The sequence below is a fragment of the Capsicum annuum genome, chromosome 4 (genome assembly GCF_002878395.1).
Source record: "Capsicum annuum cultivar UCD-10X-F1 chromosome 4, UCD10Xv1.1, whole genome shotgun sequence".
NCBI classification, from domain to species: domain Eukaryota; kingdom Viridiplantae; phylum Streptophyta; class Magnoliopsida; order Solanales; family Solanaceae; genus Capsicum; species Capsicum annuum.
In genome coordinates, this window is record NC_061114.1 from 196,429,422 (window position 1) to 196,441,913 (window position 12,492).

A 12,492-nucleotide genomic window follows, 5' to 3' on the forward strand; every position below is an offset into this window, starting at 1 on the left:
TTTTTTGATTTAAACCAAAATATGCCCACCCCTACCTACTATGTTAGAAGATCGAGATACCTATGGTAGTATAGAAGTTAAAAGAGCATCACAGTGGTGCAGTAGCCTTAGGCTACAACATGTTTTTCGGGTACATAAAATCTGTATTTTCGCAATACTACTTCAACACAAGTTCAATAATAAATCAAGAACACTTATGAAGTTGTCCAACACCTTCAACACAAGATCAAAATAATCTTTCAAAGAAGTATATTTTCAGTTTCTTAAAGAAAAATAGATGAAGTAGAAAAAAGCCAAATCCTCTGAATTCACGGAGTGTCCTCAAGGAAATAATTCTCCTCAAGTACCCGAGGTTGCAGAATTTTCCTCCCAGGATAAAATGACTTCACAACCAAAATGTAGCGGTACCTCAAACTTTCTGGTTTACTTCGTACTTACTCAATTGGAGATGATCACACGGAGTTTTTAGAAGCAAGAGAATATTTTTCTTATGAAGAAATTTTTCATACTAAACCTATGGAAAAAATGCAGGTTATATAGTCATAAAGTATCCCTTCCGAACGGTGGCAACGGTTCATCCGAAAAGGTTTATCCTTTGGAAAAGTCATGTCTGTTCATTCGAAACATTGTGTATTTTTTCTGAACAGACACAACTATCCGAACAGTCACTCCTTTTCTAAAATAACGTGTCTTTTACTCAAAGGGTTGTGTCCCATCACTTTCCATTCACACCAATTGAACCCAACAATAACCCACATGAATGGGGAATGACTATTCTTTGTAAAACTTTACGGATAATTATGTGATCATCAAGCAAAGACTGATTGCATCTGGATATATAAGTGGGTTTTTATTTGAACTTCCCGTAGTGAACATGCATCGGATGCAATCGGTCAATCAGTACATTTGATATCTTTGAACCGTCGAGCTTTAATGTACACCTAGACAACTTATGTCACACAACCAGTCTTTTACCATTTATGGTTCTCACAGTTTTATTCGTTTGAGCCATGGACACGTCTCGGTCTCATGAGAGGTTAGAGAATAGGTCTTTACTAACATTCTCCTTGAAGCGGCTTCGACTTCACCCTCACATAGGTGATTTCTAAATGTACAATCCTGTAGATTAAACTATTTGATCAAATCTGTCAAATTTAGATAATCATTAAAAGACTTCACACCATAAGTCTTATCCTTGTTTACTAAACATTGTCTACATCATGAGAATGAGTTGAGTATATTGACAATGTTGAACCTGTCAGACACAACTTTGTTTGATCTCCTTGAACCTAGCTTTTGGGATCTCCAGTCTTCTAGGTAGAGTCACCGCCATTCTGACTTGTCCTAGACCGTAAATCCATTCCCTTGGATGTCCTCTCAACTCTTTCTCTGGACAGGCCTTTTGTAAGTGGATTTGATACATTATCCTTTGACTTTACACAGTCAACAGTGATAATTCCACTAGAGAGAAGTTTTCTAACGGTATTATGTCTCCATCTTATATGACGAGATTTACCGTTGTACATCATGCTCCCTGCCCTACTTATTGTAGTATATACATATTGATGCCACTGGTTTGAGCCAATAAGGAATATCTTTCAAGAAATTTCGGAGTCATTCTGCTTCTTCACCAGCTTTATCTAATGTGATAAATTCTAATTCCATTGTAGAGCAAGCAATACATGTCTGTTTGGATGATTTTCAAGAGACCGCTCCTCCACTGATAATAAATACATATCCACTCGTGAATTTTACTTCATTCGATCTGGTGATCCAATTTTCATCACTATATTCTTAAGTACCGCGGAATATTTATTATAATGCAAAGCATAGTCTTGAGTGTATTTAAGATACCCCAAAACTCTTTTCATTGCCATCCAATGAGTTTTATTAGGATTACTCGTGTACCGACTCAACTTACTATTAACACATGCTATATCTGGTCGTGTACAATTCATGATATACATTAAACATCCCAACACTCTTGCGTACTCCAACTGTGAGTCACTTTCACCTTCATTCTTTTGAAGTGCAAAGCTCCCATCCAATGGAGTCTTGACAATACCAAATTCCAAATACTTAAATTTTTCAAGTACCCTTTTAGTGTAATGAGACTGTGACAATGCCAACTCTTGGGGAGTTCTATGGATTCTTATTCCTAATATCACATCCGCAACTCCAAGGTCTTTCATATCAAACTTGCTCTCGAGCAGTCGTTTCGTAGCATTTATGTCAGAAATGTCTCTACTGATGATCAACATGTCATGAACATACAAATAAACAATGACTTGGTGATTTAAAGTGTCTTTGATGTTAACACATTTATCACATTCATTTATCTTGAATCCGTTTGCCAACATAGTTTGGTCAAACTTCGCATGCCATTTTCTAGGTGCTTGTTTTACTCCATAAGGTGACTTAACAAGTTTACACACCTTATTTTTTTTTCTGGAACCACAAAACCCTCAGAATGTTTTATGTACATTTCTTCCTCCAATTCTCCATTTAGGAATGTTATTTTCACATCCATTTGATGAATTTCAAGACCATATACTGCCACCAAGGCAATTAACATCCAAATTGACGTTATCCTCGTTACTGGCGAGTATGTATCAAAATAATCAAGGCCTTCCTTCTGTTTAAAGCCTTTTACAACAAGTCTTGCCTTGTATTTGTCAATAGTACAATAGGCTTTCATTTTCCTTTTGAAGATCCATTTAGAACCTAAAGGTTTATTTCCTGGAGGAAGATCAACCAAGTCCCACGTATGGTTGCTTAAGATTGAATCAATCTCACTATTGACTGCCTCTTTCCAAAAGGATGAGTTTGAAGGCGCCATCGCTTCTTTAAATGTTTGAGGCTCATTTTCTAAGAGAAATGTTACAAAATTCGATCCAAATGAACGTGCCATTCTTTGACGTGTACTATGTCTTGGATTCTCATTATTATGTACATCCTCACTTGGTTTATTTCAAGGTCGTTTAGACCCGTCACTAGACTGTTCATGTCTAGTTTTATACGAATAAATGTGTTCAAAGAATTCAACATTATTTGATTCAATTACCATATTTTCATTGATATCCGAATGCTCGAATTTATGAACCAAAAACCAACATGCTTTACTACTTTTAGCATATCCTATGAACACGCAGTCCACCGTCTTAGGTCCTATCTTTACTCTTTTAGGCATAAGAACTTGGACCTTCGCCAGACACCCCCACACTTTGAAATATTTCAAGTTGAGTTTCCTTCCTTTAAATTTTTCATATGGAATTGATTGTGTCTTATTATGGGGCACTCTATTGAGTATTCAGTTAGCTGTAAGAATAGCTTTTCCCTACAAGTTTTGCGGTAAACCTGAACTTATTAGCAAGACATTCATCATTTCCTTCAAGGTTCGATTTTTCCTTTCCACAATACCATTAGACTGAGGTGAATATGGGGCCGTAGTTTGATGGACAATTCTATTCTCTACACATATTTGCGCAAAGGAAGATTCATATTCTCCGCCTTTATCACTTCTTATCATTTTGATCTTTTTCTCTAACTGATTTTCAACTTCTATTTTATATTGGCTAAACGCATCTATTGCTTCATCTTTTCTGTTTAGCAAATAGACATAACAGTATCTAGTGCAATCGTCAATAAAAGTTATAAAACACTTTTTTCCACCACGAGATGATGTTGACTTCATATCACAGATGTCTATATGGATTAAGTCTAAGGGATTTGAATTCCTTTCAACGGATTTATACGGAAGCTTAGCATACTTTGATTCCACACATATTTGATATTTTTATTTATTACACTCAAAGTTTGGTAAAACTTTTAAATTAGACAGTTTTTTTTTTTGCAAGGTTTTGTAGTTGATATGTCCTAAAGGACTATGCCATAAATCGTTTGACTCTAGCAAGTAAAAAGAAGCCTCAACTTTATTCATTTTAACAACCATTACATAAAGTTTGAAAAGACCCCTATTGAGGTAGCCCTTTCCTACATATGTTTCATTCTTGCTTATTACAACTTTCTCCAAAACAAACACATACTTAAACCCATTTTTAATGAGAAGTGTTGTTGACACTAAGCTTTTTCCTAATAGTAGGAACATGGAGAACATTGTTGAGAGTCAACACCTTGCCAGAAGTCACTTTTAGGAACATCTCCCCACTTCCTTCAACCTTGGTTGTTGTATTATTTTTCATAAAGATCACTTTTTTGGGACTAACGGAATCATAAGTAGCAAAAGCTTCTTTGTCCGCTCAAACATGTCTAGTGGCTCCTAAACTAAACCACCATTCATTTGGATATCCAACTAGATTGGTTTCAGTGATCCTATCACATAGATTTTCAATCTTACTAGTTATCTCCAACATGTTTATCTAATCTCTTTTCTTGTCCAGAAGACTTCTTTATCTTCTCATTATTTGGAGCATCATCCTTAACAGGATTTGTAATCATCATTGATGATTTTTTTCATTCAACTCATTATCCTCGTTTATCTTGAAATGACTCATAAGATTTTTCAAATCATACAATTGATTTTCAATCATTATTTTTTTTTTAAGAATATGAGGATCTATACTTGTGAACATTTGCATTGCAAGTTTGGCCAGTCAAAATGACATCATTTGCTGTCATTCTTTGAAGTTCACACTAAAATATTTTTCTATTTCTCTGTTGTTTTCATTGCTAGAGCAATACCTGAACGACTTAATGACGCAACATTGATGGTTATTGGGACAACACCATTCACAACCAAATCAATTTATTATTCAGTTTCGTTCGTCATTTTCTTGTCAATCTTTGACATACTCTTTAGTATTTCAAAATACTAACAATAAAGATTTAATCTTTAGCCAACTTGTTTCTAGTCAATGATGAAGTTTTTATATCTTCAAATCATCAACCGAATGAACTATGAAACATGACGAAGTTTTTATGACTTCAAATTATAATCAAATTCAAATAGAGTGAAATCCCACATATTTTAAACTCCAGAAATCAATACAGAGATCTTAATGAATCCGTGAAGTTTTATATTCTTCGAACCAAATTCTCATACTGATTTCTTGATGAAATTTTTATAGTCTTCTAATCGAGGGAATAGAAATCAAAAGATTTTAGTCTCCACAAAATCAGACACAATACAGATTAACCAAATACTTGATTTATAAATGGCGATAATTTTTTTTTTCACCAAACAAGCACAAAAATAAATATTTTTATACTTTCCTTAATGTTGTTGTTTTTCTCAATTTTGATAAAATATGTATTTTTCAATAATAACTTCAAACATTTATTTCCTTAAGATTGTTGTTTTTCTCAATTTTGATAAAATATGTATTTTTCAATAATAACTTCAAACATTTATTTCCTTAAGATTGTTATTTTTCAGGTACACAAAATATGTATTTTCGCAATACTACTTCAACACAATAGTTCAAGAATAAATCAAGAACACTTATGAAGTTGTCCAACACCTTCAACACAAGATCAAAATGATCTTTCAAAGAAGTATGTTTTCAGTTTCTTAAAGAAAAATAGATGAAGCAAAAAAAAGTCAAGTTCTCCGAATTCACGGAGTGTCCTTAAGGAAATAATTTTCCTCAACTACCTGAGGTTGCAGAATTTTCCTCCTAAGATAAAATGGCTTCACAACCAGAATGTAGCGGTTCCTCAAACTTTCTGGTTTTCTTCGAACTCACTCAACGGGAGATGATCACACAAGTTTTTAGAAGCAAGAGTATTTTTCTTATGCAGAAATATTTCATACTAAATCTGTGGAAAAAATGCAGGTTTATATAGCCATAAAGTGCCCCTTTCGAAAGGTGGCAATGGTTCATCCGAAAAGGTGTATCCTTTGGAAGAGTCATGTCTGTTCATTCAAAATATTGTGTTTTTTTTCTGAACAGATACAACTATTCGAACAGTTACTCCTTTTCCAAAACAATGTGTTTTTTCCTCAAAGGGTTGTGTCCCTCCATTTTCCATTCACACCAATTGAACCCAACACAACACATATCCAGTATAGTACCACAAGTGGAGTCTGGGACGATAAGGTTCATCCGAAAAGGTGTATCCTTTGGAAGAGTCATGTCTGTTCATTCAAAATATTGTGTTTTTTTCTGAACAGACACAACTATCCGAATAGTTACTCCTTTTCCAAAACAATGTGTCTTTTCCTCAAAGGGTTGTGTCCCTCCATTTTCCATTCACACCAATTGAACCCAACACAACACATATCCAGTATAGTACCACAAATGGAGTTTGGGACGATAAGGTGTACATAGACCTTACCCCTACCTCTGTGAGGTAGAGAGACTGTTTTGATAGACCTCGACTTTTCAGAAATATGATTTGAAAGAAATGCAAGAGTAAAAAGCTATGATAAAAATATTACAGATAACCAAAGTAAAAGTATTTTGTTTTAGTTCTTCTCACTAAATTCTTTAGACTCTATGGTCTATTTCCAAATCTCCAGCCTATTGTATTACAGTAAAACTAGCATCTGATAGTTTGCAATTTTTAATCCTTACCCTTAAGACAGATTTTTTTCTGTTGCACCTCATATAAGCCCACGGGGTTGTGCAAATGCTACTGTAGAATGTCATCCTGCAGTTAAAGCAAAACATTGATAAGGAACTTTTCCTATAGTTGTACATCGTGTCGCTTTATTTTCTTGATGGGTTGCCTCTTTGAGGTCCTTTAGTTTTCGACAGCTTTGACGACAATTTTTCGATTCCCAGACATTGGCCTGAGTGCATGGCATATTGTTACATTTCTCTGCTCTATCTCCTAAAGGAATGGTCTCATGTTTTGGTGTTGTTTTATCATATCAGTCGTGGGTTGTCTACAAGGAATCAAACTGGACAACTGCATTACTTTGGATGGTCTTGCTAGTATATCTAAGAAGGTATACCGCCCTCATTCCTGTATATAAAACAACTTTACTGGTGATGACTATCTTGCTTCAGTTTGTATTATTCTTGTATATGGCATCAGAAGGGCAAGTTGTCATTGCCCTTCACATTGTTGATTATCATGCATAGATGTTTGTCAGTTTGGTACTTACATATTCAGCGATTGCAATAACCTTTTCTTTATCCCATTCACAGCCCTTCTACATGTGTCTACATTGTATTGCAATTCCTGAAGCTTTCGACCTAGGAATCTTTACAGGATCCAATTTACTTTGTCCTATTACGACGCCAGGAAAAGTAAGTAGATATTTGCACAAAGTTCTTTTTCCTTCACTGTTTCTGTTTTATGTGCAAGTATAATAAGGAATTGTTGTTAACAATAGATAAGCAATGTTTTTGCTATGGTTTCGTGTCATGCCTATTTATTCATTTAGAGTAAGAAAAATGTGATTCGCAACATTTAAAGAAATGGAAGAATGTCTCTTCAATGATCAAGAGAATGGTGGCAACTTAGCATGCGCTGCAGATTGACATATTAAACTAAAAGAAAATCCTTTCTTACTCTTTCATTGTTTAAATAATCATAGTGGTAAAGTCAAAGAAAGTAAAAGGTGATACTTTGACTTATCGAACTTTGGCATTTGACTTGGACAAGATTACGGTTGAAGTGCTTCAATCTCCATTTCGGAAAATGAAGAAAAAAGATTGGTCAACAAAATGTTTCATCCTCCATTTCGGCAGGAGAATTACCAGTTGAATAGTTTAAAGATTTTCCTGGTTTATATGCTAGATATATCTTCCATTTAGTTAGAGGAGTAGTTTAAAGGTAAGTGCGATTTTAATGCTGTCTAAGACATAAGTTATTCTCATACTCATATGACATGGTATGTTTGGAGTTCATTGGGAAAAGAGATTCTTATCAGCAATATACTAAAGAGATACTTTTGGATGAATTACATAGTTCTTTAGCCACGAGCATTGGCTTTCTCTATATATGTTTGTTGGGTTAATAGTATATGGAAGAAGTGTGAATGGAAAAATGGATAATAAAATGGTGGAGAGAAAGGAGACACTAAAATGGAAAGTGTACTCCCAAATTAGAAAGTTTACTCTTTCTCCCATATTGGTGGAAGAAGAGAACTTGAAAGTGTTTATAATCAAGAACACTTACTACACATGGCAAGTGAGGCAAGAAATAATAGATGCCTCGGGCTGTTGTTGTCGTTGTTCGCTCGGCTTTGGATTTGGATTTGGAAAATGATCGATCAATGAGATCTATTTTTTTGGACAAACTTTATTTGAATTCCGAAGAATGCCAAGGAAAAATGCAGTAAAATTTTTTTGCAGTGTTTCGGACCTCCATTTATATATATATGCAGTAACAGTTGCACTGTTTCAAGTGAACTGATGCATTATTTTCGAATTGGTGCTTCAGAAATGATACATTGTTCTGAACTGAGGGTACAGAAGGTTGCAATGGTTCGAAATGATGCTTCAGAAGAATGTAATCCTTCAATGAAGTGACACACTGATTCATGAAATAAGATGACTGTTCAGGAAAAGATGCAATCTTTGATGAATGGACATGAACTTACAACAAAGGTGTAACCTTGGAGTGAACCATTGCCTCTTGCCGGAAGATGCATGTTATGGCTATATAAACCTGCTTTCATCCACAGGTTTTAATACGAAATTTCCGAATAAAAAAATACTCTTCTTGTCTTCAAAAATTCTGTGTGATCATTCAAACTGTTGAGTGCGTTCGACGAGTCCAAATATTTGAGGTACCGCTATATTTGGATTGACAGGCCATTTTATCCTGGGAGAAAAAATTCCATAACCTCGGGTACAGTGAGGAGAATTGTTTCCTTAAGGAAACTCCGTGAATTCGGACGACTTGGCCTTATTCATTTCTGTTTAATATAATTTTTGGAGAAAATAAAATACACCTCTTGAAAAGGTCATTTTGATCTTGTGTTAAGGATATTTGATATACTTAATTGTGTTTTTGTTTATACTTGAACTCTAGTTGAAGTTGTTCTGCATATACAGATTCTGTGTACCCGTAGAAGGAAATAACAATCTTAAGGAAATAATCTATTATTACAGAATCTGTATTGCTTATTTTTGGAGATTAAAGTTTTAACTTTCTACTCCGCCTGAACTTAACTAGTGATTTGAAGTCATAAAAAATTTATCACAAGTTAAAGATCATTCGGTTGACAATTGGAAGTCATAAAAACTTCATTGTCAACTAGAAACAAGAAGAAAAGTTTAAAGTTGCTTAACTTTATAAGTAGTATTCTGAAAATACTAAGTATTTTTTGTCTTGTGGTGACAGGAAAAATGACAAGCGATAGTCAAATGCAAGATGCGGCAACGTTAGTGAGGGCAACTAATATTGCCACATCAAGTCGCACAAATGCTCCGCCTACAATGTCATCGGCGGAGAAGTCTGGAAAATTTACGGGCATTGACTTTAAATGATGACAGCAAAAGATTTTCTTTTACCTCACCACTTTGTGTCTGTAATGGTTCACTAGCGAAGATGCTCCTGAGGTGCCTGAGGGAACCTCGGACAAAGAGCTTTTCGTAATTGTAAAAGCTTGGAAACATTCAGACTTTCTTTGCAGGAATTATATTCTGGGTGGTCTCCAAGACGACCTCTACAATGTCTACAGTGGAACTAAGACATCAAAGGAATTGTGGAGGGCATTTGAACGATAATATAAAACAGAGGATGCGGGAATTAAGAAATTCCTTGTTGCACAGTTCCTAAACTTTAAAATGATAGAGAGCAAATCGGTTGTCTCTCAAGTGCAGGAGTTGCAAGTCATCATACATGATCTCCTAGCAGAAGGTATATCTTTGAAAAATACCTTAGTTGAACTAATCAAAAAGGTTCTTAATACTCACATAAACTGTTTTGTAGATTTGATTGTGAATGATGCATTTCAAGTAGCAGCGATAGTTGAGAAGCTACCACCTTTGTGGAAAGACTTCAAAAATTACTTGAAGCATAAATGCAAGGAGATGACTGTCGAAGATCTTATTGTCTGACTGCGGATTGAAGAGGACAATAAAACTGCCGAGAGAAGGTCAAGAGGGAATTCTACAATTAATGGAGCACATATTGTAGAAGATGATCAAAACAATTCTAAGAAAAAAAAAAGTTGAACAAGGAAGCAATCAACCTAAGAAGAAATTTAAGAAAAAATGCTTCAATTATGGCAAGATTGGCCACAAGTCCACGGATTGTCGTGCCCCTAAGAAAGGCAAGAAAAAGGACCAAGCTAATATGGTTGAGTCCAACAAAGAATGTGATGATCTGTGTGCTCTGTTCTCAGAATGCAATTTGGTAGTGAATCCTCGCGAATGTAGATGGATTCTGGTGCCACCCGCTATGTGTGTGCCAACAAAGAGTTGTTTTCATCATTTGCTCCGACTCAAGTAGAAGAAATGATCTACATGGCTACTCCGCTACTGCTAAGGTGGAAGAAATAGGGAAAGTGTGCTTGAAAATAACTTCGAGCAAGGTCTTGACACTTAACAATGTCTTGTATGTTCCACAAGTGGATATGTATTTACTATTTGAAGTCTATAGTGATGCAAATTGGATCACCGGATCGAACGAAGTAAAATCCACAAGTGAATATGTATTTACTATCGGTGGAGGAGCGGTCTCTTGGAAATCATCCAAACAGACATGTATTGCTCGCTCTACAATGGAATCTAAATTTATCGCATTAGATAAAGCCGGTGAAGAAGCAGAATGGCTCCAGAATTTCTTGGAAGATATTCCTTATTGGCCCAAACCAGTGGCACCAGTATGTAGACACTATGATAGCCAAGCAGCACTAGGTAAGGGAGGGAGCATGATGTACAATGGTAAATCTCGTCACATACGACGGAGACATAATACCGTTAGAGAACTTTTCTCTAGTAGAATTATCACTATTGACTATGTAAAGTCAAAGGATAATGTATCGGATCCACTTACAAAAGGCCTATCTAGAGAAGGAGTGGAAAAAACATCCAAGGGAATGGGTTTAAAGCCTAGGACGAGTTAGCATGGTGGTAACTCTACCTAGCAGAATGGAGATCCCAAGAGCTAGGTTCAAGGAGATAAAAAAAAGTTGTGTCTGACAGGTTCAACATTGTCAATTACCCAACCCATTCTCATGATGTAGACAATGTTTAGTAAACCAGGATAAGACTTAAGGTGAAAAGTCTTTTAATGATTATTTAAATTTGGCAGATTAGATCAAATAGTTTAATCTACAGGATTGAACGTTTAGAAATCACCTATGTGAGGGCGAAGTGGAAGCCGCTTCAAAGAGAATGTTAGTAAAGGCCTATTCTCTAAGCTCTCATGAAATCGGGACGTGTTTATGGCTGAAAAGAACAAAACCGTGATAACCATAAATGGTAAAAGGCTGGTTGTGTGACATATATTGTCTAGGTGTACATTAAAGCTTGACGGTTCAAAGATATCAAATCTACTGATTGACTGAGTGCATCCGATGAATGTTCACTACGGAAAGTTCAAAGGGAAACCCACTTACCCAGATGCAATCAGTCTTTGCTTGATGATCACATACTTGTCCGTAAAAATTTTATGAAAAACAGCTATTCCCCATTCATGTGGGGGATTGTTGGGTTAATAGTATATGAAAGAAATGTGAATGAAAAAATAAAGAATAAAATGGTGGAGGGAAAGGAGACACTAAAATGGAAAGTGTACTCCCAAATTAGAAAGTTTACTCTTTCTTCCATATTGGTGGAAGAAGGGAACTTGAAAGTGTTTATAATCAAGAACACTTACTCCACATGACAAGTGAGGCAAGAAATAATAGATTTCTCGCGCCTTCGTCGTCGTCGCTCGCTCGGCTTTAGATTTGGATTTGGAAAATGATCGATCGATGAGATCTATCTTTTTGGACAAACTTTATTTGAATTCCGAAGAATGCCAAGGAAAAACGCAGTAAAATTTTTTTGCAGTATTTCGGACCTCCATTTATATATACATGCAGTAACAGTTGCACTGTTTCAAGTGAACTAATGCATTATTTTCGAACTGGTGCTTCAGAAATGATACATTATTTTGAACTGAGGCTACAGAAGGTTGCAATGGTTCGAAATGATGCTTCAGAAGAATGCAATCCTTCAATGAAGTGACACACTGATTCATGAAATGAGATGACTGTTCAGGAAAAGATGCAATCTTTGATGAACGGACATGAACTTACAGCAAAGGTGTAACCTTTGGAGTGAACCATTGCCTCTTTCCGGAAGAGGCATGTTATGGCTATATAAATCTGCTTTCATCCACAGGTTTTAATACGAAATTTCCGAATAAAAAATACTCTTCTTGTCTTCAAAAATTCTGTGTGATCATTCAAACTATTGAGTGCGTTCGACGAGTCCAAATATTTGAGGTACCGCTATATTTGGATTGAAGGCCATTTTATCCTGGGAGGAAAAATTCCATAACCTCGGGTACAGTGAGGAGAATTGTTTCCTTAAGGAAACTCCGTGAATTCGGACGACTTGGCCTTATTCATTTCTGTTT

General features: G+C 35.6%; 1 protein-coding gene across 8 annotated transcripts in view; it reads left to right on the forward strand.

Annotated features, from left to right (window-relative positions):
• LOC107855604 overlaps positions 1–12,492 on the forward strand; it is a 24,505-nt gene that overhangs the window by 9,051 nt on the left and 2,962 nt on the right. For 4 of the 8 annotated variants that reach the window (XR_007054324.1, XR_007054325.1, XM_047410433.1 and 1 more), the window contains 2 exons: positions 6,840–6,913; positions 7,116–7,217. Coding sequence is in view for 5 of the 8 variants with exons in the window: in XM_047410433.1 (XP_047266389.1) it covers positions 7,125–7,217 (93 nt within the window). In the remaining 3 variants the exon portion in view is untranslated. Of the gene's footprint in view, positions 1–5,267; positions 6,060–6,280; positions 6,914–7,060; positions 7,218–9,261; positions 9,512–12,492 lie in introns of those variants that run through there. The other 4 variants (XR_007054326.1, XM_016700618.2, XM_047410435.1 and 1 more) reach the window with 4 other exon arrangements.